We start from the raw sequence: 20,763 nt of genomic DNA on the forward strand, positions 1-20,763 counted from the left end.
AAAATTTCACGTGTGATTTATTTGCGTGCACAAAAAACAGAAGACCGTAGGTTACAATTAGACGATACACTTTGATGCTTGCTGTTTGGTACAACATAACTTTGTACTAACTTTGAAGCTTTAGATAAATGTTAGCCCAGACACAAAGGTGCCAGGGGTTTTCTGAGAGCTTTCATTGATGACCAGAACATAACACCATCAAACAAAATGCAGCATCAAAAAGAAGTTAATGTTTATGTGACTGTGTCGGAAGTGTGTAGATGCACCTAATGGTGAATGTGAAAGCAATGTTTCACAGTATGTAAGGTATTAGTTTGGTAAATGCATAAAAATAACAATGAAAAACACTTTTATGCACTCAGCTTCACAGTTTTTCAATAACCATATGAAAGAGTCACATTCTCTCATTTAGTAAGCAAGTGTTGCAAAGTATTCTTTCCACCAGACTGTGAATATAAATCCCAGATTTTTGTTCTTTAGTTTTTGTAGCGCTAATTATTGTTTTTAACGTATAGACGTGTTCAATGTCCGGCAAAAAAGTTCGGGAAACAAAAGATCAGAAGAAGAAGTTGCTTTCCAAACAGACTCCAGGCTCTCTTAATCACATCCTTCCTCTTAGCTGTGGGAGAAAAATGTGGAAGTTCATGGCACATATTTAACCTCTGCATCCATGCATACTAACTAAAATTAGACCTGAAAAATTATAAAATAAGTGGAACTGCAATGTGTTTTACAGTCTATAAAAGTTAAACATTTTCACTGTGTCGTCAGCTCCACGAGGCATGAGCGCAAATTTGATTTTAACACTGGGATAAATTTTAACTGACATTAAAACCTCTGTTTGTTCCGAAGCAAAAGAAAAACTGGTTTGTCACCTTTAAACTGTTCGTTGCGCTGTAGCTCAGCCCGCTTACATCCTCCACAACGCTGTCATTTTCCTCGGATTGATCGATTCTTGCCTAGGCTCCTCTAAGGTGGGCATTTTTCGCTTCTCATGTGCGGTCACGTGAGAGTCTTTTAATTATTGCTTTTGTGCCATAAAGGAAAGCTTTGTCAGCAGTGTGCATTTTATTTCCATATGCACCCAGACACAATCTAAAGTTACACCCCCCAAAACAAACAAAAACCCACGCATATCGAGGACTTTGTGGTGGCGGAAACCTGAGGTGAAGTCAAAATCGCGCTCGCTCTGTTGCAGGTTCAGCTGTCCGGTCCTGTCTGAGAAAAAAAAAAAAAACTAAAGAAGATGCGGCGTATGCGCATGCTCATTAACGATGAGCTGACGTCTGACTGGAATCTGATTGGAGATGATTTCAGAAAGAAGCTTTAACACAGCGACCTCCGGTTTCCTCTAATAACGAATTGACATAAAAACAAAGCTCGCGAGTTCAGGCTGACACACTTCAAATACAGGTTGCAATAATTCTAATTCCGGTAATGAATAAGTTAAACAACAGTATCACCACTGGGTTATTACAAGCTCGGTGTAATTATTTGCTATTGAAAACTGAACAACAAGACGGTCGTTTAATTTCAAACTGCACGCGAAAGATTTTAAGTTTCACTTTCGGTTAAATGTTTCGAGCTGAGTATCAAAAAGAGGCGCTTTATTAGAGTTCAAAGCCTCGCTGACGAAACACAAGAAACAAACAAACCAGTTCAATCTGTGAACTGGAAAATAATATTTAGATAATTTTATAGAAAAGGTGACAGCAGCATTATGTTTCCTTTACATTCAGAAACGCTGTTTTCTGGCACACAATGGACGGGCCTCAGAAAGCTCAGAGTCTATTGACAGATTTTAACGATTTGACTATTAACATGTAAACATTATCCTTAAATTCATTGTGTAGCCTGTAAAGGTGCATACTGGTTTAATAAGTATAAAATTGCTCCTTGCACTACTCTCTGTAGTGTAAATCTTATGGCTTTACTTCCTAACTTCTGCTTAGTAAACATGTGAAAGCACAACTGTACTTAGGTGACTGTAAATGTCACCTAAATATTAAAGAAAAACAGAATACAAATTTGATTTCATTTGTTAATGTAATAGCAAAGTAAGATGACTCAAATGCAACAGATTTAAACACACAGCACATGTTGTGGCCACAGACAGTAATCTGCTCATTTAGTTTCACAAAGGTTCTAGAAACAAATGAAAGATTATAGTGCTTCAGCATAAATGCAATCCATTATTATTATTATTATTATTATTATTATTATTATTAAGTCTATATGTAAGCTGATAGAAACAATAGTTTCACTCTATCCACGACCACTTATCCCTGTGTTATTTATTATTAAATTTAACTGAATTTTATTTGAATTTTATTTTTTATTTTTCAATATGTATCTTTTAGTGTTGAAAAGATGAAAAAAAAATTAAGACCATTATGTGTGTTATTGACGTGACATAATTTTTACATCTCACTGTTATGCTCCAGCAGCTGGAATTTGTCCACTAATGTCATTTTAGGTCATTCATAATTAAACCAATAAGGTCAGAATTACAAAAACTAACAGAACAAGAAAAAACAAACTCACGCCTGAAGCCTTAAAACTCACAAAACTACAAAATATTCAGAGCACAAACCACTGTACTGACATGTAAAATAATTAGCCTACATCTTTTACATGGCTCTTTATTGCTAAACATCACACACACACACACACACACACACACACACACTACACTAAAACTTTTGTTTTGTTCCTTTATTTTGTGTTTTTGACTTAACTGGGCTCAGGAAAAATCCCTCCCATATTATTTTGGGAGCAGAAACTCTTCTCGTGTAAGGTGCAGTTTGATCCACTCACTGATGGTTTTGGATGAACGTGGCTGTGTCCGTGTGGCCATTGCCGCGCGCGAGCTGCTCGGCGGTGAGTCCGTCATTGTTGCGTACGCCGCGATTCTCGGTGTATCCAATGAGCAGCCTGACAACCTCCAGGTGACCCTTACTGGCGGCCAGGTGCAGCGGAAGGTTACCTTCATATGGAGTTATAGGTCAATCAAAACCAGGTGCGAGAAGAAAACAAAACAGAAGTAAATCAAATCATTTAATTCCGTACCTCTTTCATCTGCGATGTTAACGTCGGCCCCATAGTTTAGCAGCACGCGCACAGAATCCACGAATCCTTCACGAGCGGCATCGTGGGTCACGGTGAGACCGCAGGAGGGATCTGGCACATTTGGATTTGCCCCCGCTTGCAGCAGAGTCTCAATGACCCGGGAGTCCCCCAACTTCACTACCTGCACACACACAGCATGGAGGGAGAGAGAGGATGGATGCGGGAGATAATTTAGGAGAAGAAGAAGCTTTAAGGAGCTGCCCAGGGTGTGCCTGGCGATTATCATTTTTATATTTAAATATTAAATTCATCCCATGACACCAAATCCCAATTTAATGCATTTAATGCTCAATAAATGTATTGCTATTAATTCATTGGCCCCGCATTGGCCCCGCCTCTCCTCCTGACGTTTCTTGTCGTCACAGGGAAAATCTGCGCCTGCCATTGGACAGCAGCATCAGCGGACCTGTTTCTATTGGTGGCAGACAGGTAAGGACTGCGTCATACAGATAGGTGAAAAACATCTTCACCAGTTCGTCTGGACTCGTGCATGTCAGCATGTATGAATTTCAAAGTTACTATGCATAATTATGAACTCGCGAGCACACGATATGTTGGATGAGCGGTCAACGAGGAGGAGCTTCCTCTCTGAGTGGACCGTTCAGCTGTAGGCCTGCACCCAATACGATCGTTCATATTAAACCTCGTGTGACACGCAGACAGTGCACGAGCAAAAACAACAACAAAAAAAGCACGTTTAAAATCAGATCCAAGCAGGGCACGGGCTGCTAATCTGGCAAACCGGGCATTTTTCACGTTGGGCTGACGGACTTTTGGTTCGCTGCGCACAGGCCTAACAAGCACTGACAGCAGCCCATTGGTTCATTTTCATGAGACTGGAGTTCCCACTTAAATGTCTTCGCTACCTCCGCTAAAAACAGGCCTTCTGGTCAAACTGCTGCACATGATTATTTGCCTTTCTGAACAGGTTTGCTCTTAAAGGTAACTCCATCCTGGAAGAATTAATTTTAATCAAGCAAGCAAGCAATTAAACTAGATATGTATGGATTTCAAAATCTTGTTTGGTTTTCAAATGTAATTTTTTCAGTGATATCATCTTTAATAGCAGGAAATTAATTAAGCATCGAATTGTTGTTTTTTTCTTCATTTTTTCAATATTTTTCTAGTAACTTATATTTGACACGAGCATAAAAAATGGAAAATTCTGTTTTTGTAGTGTCAAGAGATTTATTCTAAAGACACTTCTTCAGCTTAGAGTCAGAGAGTAGAAACACACACGCTGCAGTTTTTACTTGCAGGGCAGAGCGCTCACACCAAAGTGGGGGCCCTGTGATGTGCATGCTCTGTTCTTGCACTTGTCTTTATTTATACACAAGAAAGAAAAGTAATACAATAATGAATACATTTGTTCAGTGGAATGTTGATACGCGAGCATGTGCGTATGTGATTGTGTGTGTGTTAGAATGTGGGAAGCAGCCCTTTTTCCTTTTTCCTTGTTTGTTATAGACATGGGCGCGTCCTTTGTCTGTGTGCCTCATGCTTCACGACTCTGCTTTCTTTTCTGTGCCCTACTTTATGATGAAATGCAGCTGCTACTTAAAAAGTTATCACTAAAACAAACAAAAACAAAACTCAGACTAAGACTTTTTTTCCCCAAACATGGTGTTGGATAGATACATAAAGGATCTGTTCAGACCTCTGCCCACAACCATAAACCAGTAAATACTTATTCTTTATTTTCCGCTTCTTGTAAAATTAAGAGACTTGAACAATTTATATATTTTGTCCTAAAGCAAAAAATGTACATCTGAATAAATCCAGGTTCTTTTTAACAGCTAACACCCTCACTCACCATTTCCTTAACACCACCATTTTGCTGCTCCTCAGCTCCATTGACAATTTCAGACTTTAATGTTGTCTCGGATTTGCTGATTTCTCTTAATTACAATAATATGAACACAAGTTTATTCTTTACTTCATGTGATAAAAAAAAAAAAACTACAGCTCTTTCTGAGTCAAGTACAAAATCTGCATTTGAAAAAGAAATTGTGAAACTAAGGAAGTGATAACAGAACATCTTATTACTCCATAAAACACACTCATGCACATACATATGTATTTATATTAATCTATAAATGTATTAAAATCTGATAGTAAATCGTGAATTTCAGCTTTTTAGACTTTTGGTAAACTGTTTATCTTTTTCACTACACTTAAATCTATTTTGGAGAGTCCAAACTTATAACAACCACATACAGATTTCTGCACTTCAAAAAATATTTACATCGATCTGAGACGATTGTATTCAGTATAATGATGACATTATCGAAGCTGGTGGATATTTGAAGAGCACATGTGAGGAGGCCTCAGCCTCTAACACAAAGCACTAAAACAAGGAAGTAAATCAAGCTGCTAGCAAGCAAAACAGACTGAAATCGTCCAAATATGTTTAAGATCACTTTGGAAAAAAGCCAGTTCAAACGGTTTTTATTACTTACCTGTATTGCAGTCCTATTAAACACATTTTTAATATTTACATCAGCTCCATTTTGCAGTAAAGTTATGATTTCTAATAGATTTCCAGTTGCACAGGCATTGCAGAGTTGGTCAGAGAGACTCATATCAGGTGTCCCTTTAAAACGCAATACAAAGCAAACTTATCACCTAAAATTTTTCTGTAGGCTGTGTTGAAGACTGAAATAATCCGGGAGGGTGGACTGGCCAAATACAGAAATCTGAAACATGTCCCTCCCACCCTTACATCATCCTTGACTGTGCAGCTCAAGCTGTTACTGAACAAGAATTAGACAAAATTAGTCACTTCAAATTCAAATATTAGAAGTGACTAATTATATCTCGATTTTGTTTTGAGCTGTATTCAGCTCAGTGGCTTCCCCGTGGGTTCAGTGTTTATTTTGACACACGGCAGAGCTGGAGATTTATTGCACATCTGGTTTTTGACAAGTTACCCCTAAACTAATTATTCTGAAATTTAAAAATATATCATTAGGTGCAGTCCTTATGTATAAAACTAAAAATATCTTATACCCCCTTACATTGTTTTATTTTTGTCTGTTTGTTTGTTTGATTTTTTTTTTTTAGAACTGGGAAAGCAAAATTAAGAAAATATATGACTGGAGATAGGACTAATTCATTAGTTTTATTATGATGAAACTGGATGAAACAAGCGATATCTTGCGCAAGGATATTTGGTATATGCCAAATATCCTTGCGCAAGATATCAACTCCAAGTTGTATCGATCAGAATACAAAACACCATGTGTGTGCATGGTAGTTAGAAAGCACTTAAAAAGCATAGAAGATAGTGCTTGTGTGAATGTGGCGTGTTGTATAGAGCGCTTCGAGTACTCCGGTAGAGTACAATCAACACTGATTACATGTTTACAGCTTCTATTTGAGCATGTTATGCTTGTCCAGCAGCAAAATAAATGATGCCTCTCCCACCCTTCCCGAGATACTGATATACTCCATGTAGGTCATAATTAGAATATTCAAAGAAAATAATATTACAGATTTTGCCTATTTTTCCTGCTCCCCTGCTGATTTTCCTGCGTGACATTTTATTGATGTGATGTTTGGGCCTGTTTATGGAAAAAGCTGCATGGAGCCTTTTCACAATATCTATATGTCAGGGATACAGTAAGCCGCCTGCAGCCTGAAAAAACGGAACCAAAGCCAGAACTGTGACAATGATGTCTGAATAACAAAAAGCAAGCAAAAACACAAAATAATTAAATAGATAAATATAAAAACTTACGTTAAATGAGATTAAAACCGTAGCACACCTTCCTCCTGCTGTTCAGTGCGTGGCATCACATTTTCCAAACGACTCGAGCTGAAAATCCCCCCGAAAAACAGCCAAAAAAAGGAAAAGAAAAGAAAGAAAAAATAAAATGTCGCCTCCACGCGTGATTTCAAGCATGTGATGCATTTACTGGCAGTTCCCGCTCGTTTTCAAAAGTAATTCGAGTTTGTATTTCCGTTTTTAACCTGTTACAGGATGAAAGAGGGAGCCAGACACGGGGATGACTTTCGTTAGAAACGTCGCGCAGTCACCGTGAGGCGAGCCTCCTCTCAGTTTAAAAAAGCCTCTCGGATGAATCCACAGCTCGTGAAGATCAGAGGTTCTTTCCAAAGAGGAGGAGACGGCCTGATTGGACGGTTCCTCATCGGCTCATAGGCGGGACGGTTAACGGAACTTCATAACACGGTAATAATGGTGGTGCCTTCATTCATTGTCCATGTGAATGTTTTGAAACGTCGACGCGCTGGCGCAGACGATGCGCGCCTTTTATTACGACATTACAGCAAGAGCTCTATTTCTTTTTCGTCACGTCACGGCCTGTGTGCTTTTAGTTTCTTTGTCTTTGCCGCCCTCTCCTGTAACAAGCTGTGCATCTACGGTCACCTCATTTGGTGGGACAGTTATTGCGGATCAGCAGCTTTTGAAATACTCAGACCAGCCCGTCTGGCGAGTGTTGCCAACTTAGCGACTTTGTCGCTATATTTAGCGAGTTTTCAGAGCCCCTTAGCGACTTTTTTTCTAAAAAGCGACTAGCGACAAATCTGGCGACTTTTTCTGGTGTTACTGGAGACTTATTTATGACGACTTTTTGACGTGAAAGCGCGTATCGCTTTCACTCTCAACAAGCAGCGGTGCTGCCGTGGGCACCTCGCCCGTTCCAAAGCGCTCACGGGCGGAGGATGGTCCTCCCCCAGCTCAACACGCTATCAGGGCAGGAGATGTTCACACCCGTGCGTCCAAACTGCAAATGAATCGCTTATGAGCAAAGTCGCTGCTCCGCACTGACTGTAACACAGTCTGTTCTTCTTTTACTGTTATGCTGTTTTGTGGATCACAAGGTTTAAAACTACTTATAAACACACATAGCCTACACACAAATTAACTCCACCAGAGTGCCAATCTCGGGTCACTTTTGCCGGTCCAGGCCCGGATAAAGGAGCAGGGTTGGAATTGTGACATTATTAAAAAATAATAATTGTAATAAATTAAAGAAATTTAATAATAATTTGTAGTTCTAAATAAATTCTAAATTCGTTTAAGACGTTTTTTACTCACCTTATGTCTCTTCCACGATGTTATTCCTCTCTCCAACAACGCAGGTTACAATTACATTAGCATGACCAATTATGCAAATTAGGCGATGACGTCATTTAGCGACTTCTAGCGACTTTTAGCACAGCCAATAGCGATTTTCCTTACTGAGGAGTTGGCAACACTGCGTCTAGCACCAACAATCACAACGCATTCAAAGTGACTTCATTCATTCAGGTCATCGTAGTCTAAGGAGCTTGCAAAGAAAAGCGTCTGGACTTCTTTAAGTTGCTTGAAGACGTTTCACCTCTCATCCGAGAAGCTTCTTCAGTTCTAAGGTCAAATGGTGGGGAGTCCCAGATTTAAACCTAGTGGGAGTGTCCCCCCACAGGTACTGGTACTTCCCCACATCACATCAACATCACCATCTCTCTGGCCTGTTCACATCTGGGATTTCTCCCATACCTCTCCACAAAATCCAACACATCTGTGCTGTACTCCTGCTCCTGCTTATCTCTGATGTATTTGTGCATCACCAAATGGCCGAATCGCACTTAAGAAATCAAAAAAGCCTAGCAGCTGTTACTGTCTAGATGGAAGTATAACCTCTCTGCAGCATGTAGATGAATGCATCAGCCACTCCCAGATTTGGTTTGTCATACAAACTGACTATTGTGGCGAGATGTGCTGTGTCAGTTGTTTTAAGTGTTTTAGGGCTGAAAGGAGTGTAGTTCATTTGTCCGGAAGTTCTGACTATGCAAATCTGACGGGAAACTGTAGCCAGGCACACCCACACTAACTGGAAGTTACAGTTAAGACAAAAAGTCTTGTTCATAACTGCTCAGGCTATGTTTAGTCCCAGTGACTGCCAGCTGTTTGCAAACAAGGAATGTGAGACATTTGAAAACTTACACAGACTTTAGTCAGATTCAAAGACAGAGCCTTCTCTTTTGGCTCTCAGCGAAGGCGGTCGCACTTTTCTCCTCTCCTGCCCTTATCTTCCCTGCTTAGCTTCTTATGTCCTCCCTATTGTCCACTTAAAATATGTTTACATAACTATTTTTGCATTTGTTGCAATTTCAGCTGTCCTCTTGGCCAGATTTAAAGTCAACAATAACTTTTTTTAACTGCATAAATAAAGGATACATAAAGTCACTGCCAAAAACTGATTGCGGCTTCTACCTTGTTACAGGAATGTTGTTTGTTGCTGGATATTCTGTGGTCTTAGTTTTACTTGACTTGTCTGCTGCTTTTGACACGGTTAATCACAACATTCTTCTATCAAGATTGGAACATGTTGTTGGTCTCAAAGGTACGGTTTTATCTTGGTTTAAATCCTATCTCTCAGAGAGGTCGTTCTCTGTTGCTATGGGGCAACACTCCTCGGCTTCTGCCCCTATTTATTGTGGTGTGCCTCAAGGGTCCGTGCTCGGTCCTGCTCTTTTCTCTTTGTACATGTTGCCGTTGGGATAAATTTTTAGAAAACATAACATCTCCTTTCACTGTTATGCCGATGATATCCAGATTTATTTACCTTTGAAATCCGATGTGACTGCTTCTTTGCAACCTCTGTTCAACTGTTTGCATGAAGTAAAAATTTGGTTATCACATAATTTTCTTACATTGAACGAGAATAAGACCGAAATCATAGTCTTTGGTAGTCACACTCCGCTAGACCAGTTAGCTGACGCCCTAGGCCCTCTCGCTAGCCATCTTTCGTCCACTGTAAGAAACCTCGGAGTGTTCCTGGATGGCTCTTTTAAACTCGAGAAACAGGTGTCCACTGTGGTAAAAAACAGCTTTTACCAGTTGCGTCAGATTTCCAAAGCAAAGCCGTTCCTTCCTTTAAAAGATCTTGAAAAGCTTATCCACGCATTTATTACATCCAGATTGGACTACTGTAACTCCCTCTACTCGGGCCTCCAACACTCCTCTCTTTGCCGGCTCCAGTTAATTCAAAATGCAGCTGCGCGTCTTTTAACAGGTACGAGAATTCATGAACACATAACTCCAATTTTAGCCAAATTACATTGGCTCCCTGTTAAATATCGTATAGATTTTAAAATTCTTTTGTTCACTTTTAATATTTTGAATAATTTAGCGCCCAGTTATCTTTCTGATTTACTCCATTCATACAATCCCAACAGGGCACTTAGATCATCCAACCATAGGCTCCTAGCACAACCTAGGACTCGAATGAAGTCGAGAGGCGACCGGGCCTTTGCATCCGTGGCACCCAGACTCTGGAATAACCTCCCCGTTCATATTCGCACTGCCGAGTCTATCCAGTCTTTTAAATTACGTCTTAAAACTTATTTTTTTACTTTGGCTTTTGATTCTGTCTAGTTGGCTGTTTTAGCTTGTTGCGTTGTTACCTATTGTTTGTTGTCCTCTTCTATTGTTTGTTTTAACTGTCTCATGTTTTTATTGACTGTGAAGCACTATGGTCAACACTGTTGTTTTTAATATGTGCTATATAAATAAATTTTGATTTGATTTGATTTGAAAATGACATGATATCATTCATGAGGGATACATTTGACATATGTTTCACATATTATAGACCAGCAAGTTATTTATAGCAGTTTAAATACAAGCAATCAGTTTTTGGCAAATACCGGCAAGGCCACTTTATCCTGCGCTTTTATTTTTAAGAGTACCTTAGCACTTCCTCTTTTATTGTGTCAGACTTCCTGTTCTGTTCTCAGTGAAACGACACAAACACGTTGCTTCAGAGTGAGTGAACAACCTTTATTTTTGGAAATATTCATGTAAAACCATGAACTTTATTTACCTGTCACATGCTATAACTTGGGAACGTTTATACAATGTGGTTGAATTGCTTTTTGTTTTGTACATGCATGTCATTGGTTTGTGGTGTGGAAAGACTGGCAAAGAGATGAGGAGGTTGCTAGCAGGTTCAGCATGATTGGAAGCAGAAGTTTGTGTAATGATTGCAAACGATTGTTTATTTTATTTAAGACACAGGTTGTCTTTATTTTCATTTGTTAAATGCTGTGACTAAAATTGCCTAAAATAACATTTGGATGTTGGGTTGCTTAATAGTCATCCAGGAAATAACATTAACATAGAAACTACTGAGCTACAGGGTATTGCTTCTGCTATGGTTTTCTAGTCTGCTTTTTAATGGAGGAATGATATAAAAGAGTCAACTGTTAGAAAGCCTTCAGACAAGAATCGAGTTGAACACAGTTTCTGAATACAAGAAGTTTTTTAAGAGGCTCTGTGCCATTCCCTTTCAACGGTTAGTTGTTACTCAATGATGCAATCAGCTAATCTAAACCCTCCAACGGGAGGCATGCTGTGCATACTCATGCACACAAGGGTAAATGTGTGCATGTTCACATATACACGCATGCTTGTGAACATGCACACACGCATGCATGTGCATAAGTGAACGTTGATGCACATATTCTATTGTCAGCTCTTGGGCCATGACAATATTGCCAGTCCTTCGTGAGGGCACGCATTGTCGTGAGTGGCAAATTAATATCTTTCTGCATCATCCATATCTCACATCAACTTCAACTGTTGCTTCACAGGGTGCCTCTTATTGAAAACCCTAACAATCAGATGACCTTCTATGAGCAAGTACTTGGTGACAACGGGAAGGAAAAAATATCTTTTAAAAGGAAGAAACCTCCCGCATAACCAGGCTCAAGCAGGGGTAGTCATCTGCTACGAGGGGTGGGGGGCGAGGGGTGGAAGATATTGTGCTGCCTTGAAACTACGCTTGGATCTCGTGATGGCATGTACGGATGTGTCATCCTAGAGATGTTTGACTACCTGTGCAATGCCGATGGGCGTAAAGTAACGTCTCACTCCAGCCAGAGCGACGAGGACACTAACCAAAAGCAGAACTAGTAAAAAGAAAAAAAACTATCAGGAGGGATAAGTACATTAAAAAAGCAACCTAAATACACCCAGTGATTCTGATTCAGTAGCTTGTAGAACCACCTTTAGCAGCTTTACCTTGAAAGGATGAGTTTGTTTAAATTTATCAGTCTGTCACATTGTTGGGCAATAAATTTTGCCACTCTTCTGTATAACTGTACTTCTACATGAGCCAACACATGCAGCACAAACAAAAGTGACAGCAAAGACTTGTGGTCTGTCACATTGTGTGTTTACTCATATAGCAATATTTAAATAGGCATTTTATTACATTCTATGTGAGCAGTAGGGTCCCCACATTCAGGTGTTTTTGCATTGTTTTCACTTTTTATACCAAAACATATCACATAACTGCCTGTATTCTTGATGTTGGTATGTAAAATAATTAGTGTCCTGTAAAAAGATAAATACATAAACGCAAAGTTTGACGAGTTTGTATTCTGTCTTAACACAGCAAATAAAAAACGCTCAATAGAAATATGTTCTTTTTATTGGGTAAATGTTAGAGGTGGGAATCACCATACATCCCACGATACGATATTATCACAATACTTAACGCACGATACGATATTATTGCAATTTTTTAAAATATTTTGCGATATTCAGATTCTGTACATAATGGTAAACTTTGATATTAGATAAAATGAATATTGATAAAGTCTCACACTCAGTCTTTCTCTCATTTCAGTCAGTTATATTGGTGACAAACTGAACGGTTTGTATTACAGTCTAGTCCAACTTAACTTTCAATTCAATTCAATTCAATTTTATTTATATAGCGCCAAATCACAACATAAGTCGCCTCAAGGCGCTTCATAGATACAGAGAAAAACCCAACAATCATATGACCCCCTATGAGCAAGCACTTTGGCAACAGTGGGAAGGAAAAACTCCCTTTTAACAGGAAGAAACCTCCAGCAGAACCAGGCTCAGGGAGGGGCGGGGCCATCTGCTGCGACCGGTTGGGGTGAGAGAAGGAAGACAGGATAAAAGACATGCTGTGGAAGAGAGACAGAGGTTAATAACAGATATGATTCAATGCAGAGAGGTCTGTTAATACATAGTGAGTGAGAAAGGTGACTGGAAAGGAAAAACTCAATGCATCATGGGAATCCCCCGGCAGCCTACGTCTATTGCAGCATAACTAAGGGAGGATTCAGGGTCACCTGGTCCAGCCCTAACTATATGCTTTAGCAAAAAGGAAAGTTTGAAGCCTAATCTTGAAAGTAGAGATAGTGTCTGTCTCCCGAATCCAAACTGGAAGCTGGTTCCACAGAAGAGGGGCCTGAAAACTGAAGGCTCTGCCTCCCATTCTACTTTTAAATACTCTAGGAACAACAAGTAGGCCTGCAGAGCGAGAGCGAAGTGCTCTAATAGGGTGATATGGTACTACAAGGTCATTAAGATAAGATGGGGCCTGATTATTTAAGACCTTGTATGTGAGGAGCAGGATTTTGAATTCAATTCTGGATTTAACAGGAAGCCAATGAAGGGAAGCCAAAACAGGAGAAATCTGCTCTCTCTTTCTAGTCCCTGTCAGGACTCTTGCTGCAGCATTTTGGATTAACTGAAGACTTTTCAGTGAGTTTTTTGGACATCCTGATAATAATGAATTACAGTCGTCCAGCCTGGAAGTAATAAATGCATGAACTAGTTTTTCAGCGTCACTCTGAGACAGAATATTTCTAATTTTAGAGATGTTGTGCAAATGGAAGAACGCAGTCTTACATATTTGTTTAATATGTGCATTGAAGGACATGTCCTGGTCAAAAATGACTCTAAGGTTCCTCACAGCGTTACTGGAGGCCAAGGTAATGCCATCCAGAGTAAGAATCTGCTTAGATACCATATTTCTAGGCTTTTCAGGGCCGAGTACAATAACCTCAGTTTTATCTGAATTAAGAAACAGAAAGTTAGCGGCCATCCAGGTCTTTATGTTTTTAAGACATTCCTGCAGTTTAACTCATTGGTGTGTGTTATCTGGCTTCATGGACAGATAGAGCTGGGTGTCATCTGCATAGCAGTGTAAATGTATGCTATGTCTTCTAATGATGCTGCCTAAGGGAAGCATGTATAATGTAAACAGAATTGGTCCTAGCACTGAACCCTGTGGAACTCCATAATTAACCTCAGTGTGTGAAGAGGACTCTCCATTTACATGCACAAACTGGAGTCTATTAGATAGATATGATACAAACCACTGCAGCGCAGTACCTGTAATACCTACAGCATGTTCTAATCGCTCTAATAGGATATTATGGTCGACAGTATCGAACGCTGCACTGAGGTCTAGCAGGACAAGCACAGAGATGAGTCCACTGTCAGAGGCCATAAGAAGATCATTTGTAACCTTCACTAAAGCTGTTTCTGTGCTGTGATGAGCTCTGAAACCTGACTGAAACTCTTCAAATAAACCTCTGCAGATGATCTGTTAGCTGTTTGACAACTACTCTTTCAAGGATGTTTGATATGAAAGGAAGGTTGGAGATTGGCCTGTAATTAGCTAAGACTGCTGGGTCTAGAGATGGCTTTTTGAGTAAAGGTTTAACTACAGCCAGCTTGAAGGCCTGTGGTACATAGCCGATCATTAGAGATAGGTTGATCATATTTAAGATCGAAGAATTAATTAATGGCAGGACTTCTTTGAGCAGTTTTGTAGGAATGGGGTCTAAAAGACACGTTGATGGTTTGGAGGAAGTAATTATTGAAGTTAACTCAGAAAGATCAATTGGAGAAAAAGAGTCTAACTTAACATCAATGGTACTAAGAGTAGCTGTAGATAATATTACATCTGTGGGATCATTATTGGTAATTTTTTCTCTAATGATAAAAATTTTATTTGTGAAGAAGTTCATGAAGTCATTACTAGTTAACGTTAAAGGGATGGTTGGCTCAACAGAGCTCTGACTTTTTGTCAGCCTGGCTACAGTGCTGAAGACAAACCTGGGGTTGTTCTTATTTTCTTCAATCAGTGATGAATAGTAAGATGTTCTGGCTTTGCGGAGGGCTTTCTTATAAAGCAGCAAACTATTTCTCCAGGCTAAATGATGATCCTCTAGATTTGTGACACGCCATTTCCTCTCCAGATTACGAGTCATCTGCTTTAGGGTACGTGTTTGAGAATTATACCACGGAGTCAGGTACTTCTGATTAGAGACCTTAGTTTTCACTGGAGCTACAGTATCCAGAGTCGTACGTAGTGAGGAGGTGAAATTATTAACAAGATGATCGACCTCTGTTGGGGTAGCGTTCAGATAGCTGCTCTGCTCTATGTTGGTACAGGGCATTGAAGATGATAACAGTGGGTGGATTATATTCTTAAACTTAGTTACAGCGCTTTCAGAAAGACATCTACTGTGATAAAGTCTACTCTCCACCGCTGTGTAATCAATTATTGTAAAAGTAAATGTTATCAGGAAATGATCAGACAGGAGAGGGTTTTCAGGAAACACTGTTAAATGTTCAGGTTCGATGCCATATGTTAAAACAAGATCTAGAGTGTGATTAAAGTGGTGGGTGGGTTCTTTTACATTTTGAGAGAAGCCAATTGAGTCTAATAACAGATTAAATGCCATGTTGAGGCTGTCATTTTTAGCATCTACATGGATGTTAAAATCACCCACAATAATTATTTTATCTGAGCTCAGAACTAAATTAGATATAAAGTCTGAGAAATCAGACAGAAACTCTGTGTAAGGCCCAGGTGGACAATAGATGATATCAAGTAAGACTGGTTTCTGAGTTTCACAGCTGGGGTGGACAATGTTAAGCATCAGGCTTTCAAATGAATTAAAAGTCTGTCTTGGTCTTTCATTAATTAATAGGCTGGTGTGAAAAATTGCTGCCACACCTCCCCCTCGGCCTGTGCTTCGAGATTTCTGGTAGTTAGAATGACTCGGGGGTGTTGATTCATTTAAACTAACATAATCATCCTGCTGCAACCAGGTTTCTGTAAGGCAGAGTAAATCAATTTGTTGATCAATTATTAAGTCATGTACTAACTGAATGCAACCATCTGGTACAATTATAGCTATTCTGAACTATGCAATTTATGAAAACTATGCAGCCCATTCAGCAACTGAAGAATTTGAAAGTAAATTAAAACAAAATATAATTTTACATTAAATAAAAAAGTTTTAAACTTAATTAAAATAAAACATGTCTTAAATTACAATAAGTAAACTGTCATGTTTATTGCTGCCAAAAAAAAGTTGAACACATTTGGACAGTGAAGGAATGTCAGGATTCTTGCTCAGAAAAAGGATCAACATGCTCTGAAGTCAGAGCACAAAAACCTTTTTTGTAACAAAATATCGATTTCTGCTGTCCCTGTATTGATACATTATTAGCAAACAAAATATCACGATACGACACAGAATCGATTTCCCCCCCCCACCCCTAGTAAATGTAGAGTAGGAGGAACTCATGTACCACAACAGACTGCTGGGATTGTATAAAAATGTGAGTCAGGAAGCGCAGGAGGAAGAAGCACACCACAGAGTTACTCAGCAGAGTTTATAGAAACTTGTGTTCGAGTGTGGATATACTTTCGTATTTGCTCGCCTGCTTTCACAGCCATATGAACTTAAGTGGCATCCTATTCTTTTTCCATAGGGTTAAATATGATATCGACTCACCCTTTGCAGCCATAAAAGCTTCAGCTCTTCTGAGAAGGCTTTAATAAAAGTTTAGGAGTGTGTTTTTGCACCAGTCTTCCAGAAGCACATTTGTGAGGTCAGACACTGACGTTGAATGAGAGGGCGCGGCTCGCAGTCTTTACTCTAATAATTAGAGTAAAGACTGCTGCTATGGCTGCTATGGCTGATAGTAGCCGTTTGCATACTATGCATACTCTCTCCCTCTTCATATGTGTGTGTGTACAACAGTTTTATGTTAATGTGCAATCCTTAATATGTTTTGTCTGTGTGTGTGTGGGGGGGGGGGAGTGTTCGCCCAGGGCGCCAAACAGGCTAGGACCGCCACTGTCTGGAAGGGTGGTGTCTCAGGGGTCTGTGGTTGTTGTGGTTCCCCTGTAGTTTGTGACAGCTTTAATTCCCTGTGCGTGTTGTTGTTGAGGTAGTAGCCTTCAAATTGTTGTGAGTGGGCCCGCTTTGCTGCTCTGATGCAGTTCGTAGTGGGCTCTCTTATACTCTGCCTGATCTCCTGCCTTGATTCGTTTTAAATTTCGATAGAACACTAAGTCACAGTTGGGTAATGATGTGCAAAACTCTGTATTTGTTGTCTGACCACAGCAGCATTTTTCCTGAGTGCAAAAACAAGAAACAACAGTTGTGCCCCTTTGAGGAATATGGCTCATTTGAAGTGCTGCTAACAGTTGCAGGAAGACGTGTCTGTAACAAAGTTAAAAAAAAGGAAAAGATTTCTGAACATTGCATGAAACACAAAACATTTCACTCCAAAACTCCTACTTTTTTTTAAGACCTGGCAACCCTTTTTTGACCATGTTCAGACTTTGCGGTCTCGCAACGCTCCCAGGGTCCGGGCTGTGAGGATTATGGCAGTGATGACTTTTCCCAGGAGAAGCTGGGACCCTGTTTACTAGAAGGTTTTAAAATTTCTGTACTTTTAGGTGACAGGAGACATGTGGCCTGGTCAAAACACAGAGAGCTGCACTCTAAAAGATCTTTAAATATAGTAAACATACCTTGTGTGCCACAGACTGCTCCCAAACACGAGGGGACAAGTAATACCTCTAAAACACTTAAGTTGGCTTTATTAAACATTAGATCTCTAGCTGGGAAAACATTTTTAATTAATGATTTAATCACTGAGCACAGCCTTGATTTTATGTTTTTAACTGAAACTTGGTTGGACCAAAGTAACAGTGGAGCTGTTCTCATCGAGACGACCCCTCCTAACTACAGTTTTATCAGTGAGGTCAGGGCGAGCAGGAGAGGAGGAGGGGTTGCTGTCTTATTTAATGAATCATTTCAATGTAAGCAGCTATCTCCTGGAAGTTTTCAGTCTTTTGAATATGTGGCTTTACAGCTGAAGGCCCCATCCAAAGTTGTGTTTCTTAATGTTTACAGGCCTCCCAAATACTGCACAGACTTTTTTAATGACCTCAGTGAACTGCTGTCTGTGATCTGTGTTGATTTTGACTGTGTAATTATTGCTGGGGATTTTAACATTCATGTGGACAACCCTCAGGACAAAGGGACTAAAGACCTGAGTAACACTCTGGGCAACTTTGGGCTGACTCAGCATGTAACAGAGGCCACACATAATAGAGGACACACTCTTGACCTACTGATCTCCAAAGGCCTGAGCATTTCAAAGGTTACTGTGTCTGATGTGGGCCTGTCTGATCATTACTGTGTTTTCTTTGAAAGTAAAATCTCAGCCCACACAAATATATCAACAACAGTGATCACAAAACGGTGTATAACTGAACACAGTAGTGCAATTTTTAACCAGGTCTTCCCATTAACACCTGACCTGCCCAGAGGGTCAGTCAATGAGCTCGTCAATAGCTTCAATGCTAACATGTTAAATGTAATGGACACTATTGCTCCCATTAAGGTGAAGGTTATCTCTGGAAGGAAAAAGTCTCCATGGAGAAACTCCACACTGGTGAAAAAAGAAAAAAGAGAGTGTAGGAAAGCTGAGCGCAGATGGAGAAAAACAAACCTCCAGGTTCATTATGACATCTATAAAGAGAAACTTCACAATTATAATTTACAACTGAGGAATGCAAGGAGGTCCTACTTCTCTGACATCATCACTAAAAACAGCCATAATGCTCGGGTCTTATTTTCTACAGTTGACAGGCTAACAAACCCTCCTGTGTCAGTGGCAGCTGAACTTCATTCGACCATGGCCTGCAATGACTTTGCCAAATTCTTCACTGAAAAAATCCAAAAGATTAGACAAACAGTTGGTACATCAACAGCAGATCCAGGATATGTACTGTGTCCACCGAAAAACTGCTTAAACACCATCAAACAGTTTCAACCTATTAACAGCAAAGACCTGGAGGACATCTTAGGTAAACTGAACTCCTCCTCCTGCTGTTTAGATGTCCTGCCAACAAGTTTTTTCAAAAAGGTCTCAAAGACTTTAGAGTCAGACCTGTTACAGATCGTCAACTTTTCTTTATTATCAGGTGTGTTTCCAGAATCACTAAAAACTGCTGTAATCAAACCTATACTGAAAAAGGACAATCTTGACAAGACACAAATGAACAACTACAGGCCGATCTCAAATCTCCCGTTTTTAAGTAAGATCATTGAAAAAGCAGTTTCTCAACAGCTCAGTTACTTCTTAAAACAGAATAATTGCTACGATGCCTTCCAGTCAGGTTTTAGACAGAACCACAGCACTGAAACCGCTCTGACCAAAGTGTTTAATGACATATGTCTGAATACAGACAGTGGAAAAATGTCAGTCCTAGTTTTACTGGATCTCAGTGCAGCATTTGATACAGTTGACCACAACATATTACTCAAACGACTGGAGAACTGGACAGGTCTTTCAGGAACTGTACTAAACTGGTTCAAAACATACGTAGAAAACAGGAAATACTTTGTATCAATAGGTAACTTCACATCTGAGCAGACAAGTATCACATGTGGAGTTCCCCAAGGTTCCATCTTGGGACCCCTTCTGTTTAACATCTACATGCTCCCACTGGCACAGATTATAAACAACAACAAAATAAACTATCACAGCTATGCAGATGACACACAAATATATATCACAATGTCACCAGGAGACCGAGGCCCTGTACAGGCTCTTGGTAAATGCATTGAGGAAATCAATGACTGGTTGTGCCAAAATTTTCTCCAGCTAAACAAAACTGAGGTAATAGTCTTTGGCGCCAAAGAAAAACGATTACAGGTCACCAGAGAACTTCAATCTATACATCTAAAAACCACAAACCAGGCGAGAAATTTGGGTGTAGTGATGGATGCAGACCTAAACTTAGAAAAACACATTAAGACAATAACAAAGTCAGCTTACTATCACCTCAAGAATATATCAAGGATAAAAGATCTGATGTCTCAACAGGACCTGGAAAAACTAGTCCATGCATTCATCTTTAGTAGGCTTGATTACTGTAACAGCATCTTTACAGGTCTACCTAAAAAATCAGTCAGACAACTGCAGCTCATTCAGAACTCTGCTGCTCGAGTCCTCACTAAGACCAAAAAAGTGGACCACATCAGTCCAGCTCTGAGGTCCTTACACTGGCTGCCTGTCCGTCAGAGGATAGACTTTAAAGTTCTGATGCTGGTCTATAAAGCTCTGAATGGTTTAGGACCAAAATACATCAGTGACCTCCTGACCCAGTATGAACCATCCAGATCCCTCAGGTCATCTGGATCCGGTCTTTTATCAGTTCCCAGAGTCAGAACCAGACACGGAGAAGCTGCATTCAGCTTTTATGCTCCTTATATCTGGAACAAACTCCCAGAAAGCCTCAGATCAGCTGAAACACTCAGTTTATTTAAATCCAGGTTGAAGACTCACCTGTTCTCAGCTGCATTTGAATAAAGCACCAAATCCACACTTTTAAGCTTAAATTTCAAAACTTACACTAACTACTGATTTTATCTATTGTTCTGATTTTATCTGTTTTGATTTTATATACTGTTTTGTGTTTGTTTTGTTTGTTTGTTTGTTTTAGTTGTTGTAATTAGTTAGTTAGTTTGTTGTTT

At 39.7% G+C, this 20,763-nt stretch overlaps 2 protein-coding genes across 5 annotated transcripts in view; one reads left to right on the forward strand and one right to left on the reverse strand.

Annotated features, from left to right (window-relative positions):
• LOC113016354 (cyclin-dependent kinase 4 inhibitor C-like) lies at positions 1-5,755 on the reverse strand. Its single transcript, XM_026159128.1, has 4 exons — positions 5,589-5,755; positions 3,070-3,250; positions 2,818-2,986; positions 1-619 (listed from the first exon to the last, which is right to left on the reverse strand). Exons 1-4 carry the CDS (start codon positions 5,709-5,711, stop codon positions 616-618), a joined length of 477 nt encoding a protein of 158 aa, XP_026014913.1. The 5' UTR covers positions 5,712-5,755; the 3' UTR covers positions 1-615.
• Positions 3,510-20,763, forward strand: part of mutyh (mutY DNA glycosylase) — a 26,989-nt gene continuing 9,735 nt past the window's right edge. The window contains exons 1-2 of one of the 4 annotated variants that reach the window (XM_026159123.1): positions 3,510-3,558; positions 7,111-7,321. The gene's annotated coding sequence lies outside the window, so the exon portion shown is untranslated. Of the gene's footprint in view, positions 3,559-6,871; positions 7,322-10,856; positions 10,904-20,763 lie in introns of those variants that run through there. The other 3 variants (XM_026159122.1, XM_026159125.1, XM_026159126.1) reach the window with 3 other exon arrangements.

Source organism: Astatotilapia calliptera, chromosome 23, assembly GCF_900246225.1.
Source record: "Astatotilapia calliptera chromosome 23, fAstCal1.2, whole genome shotgun sequence".
NCBI classification, from domain to species: domain Eukaryota; kingdom Metazoa; phylum Chordata; class Actinopteri; order Cichliformes; family Cichlidae; genus Astatotilapia; species Astatotilapia calliptera.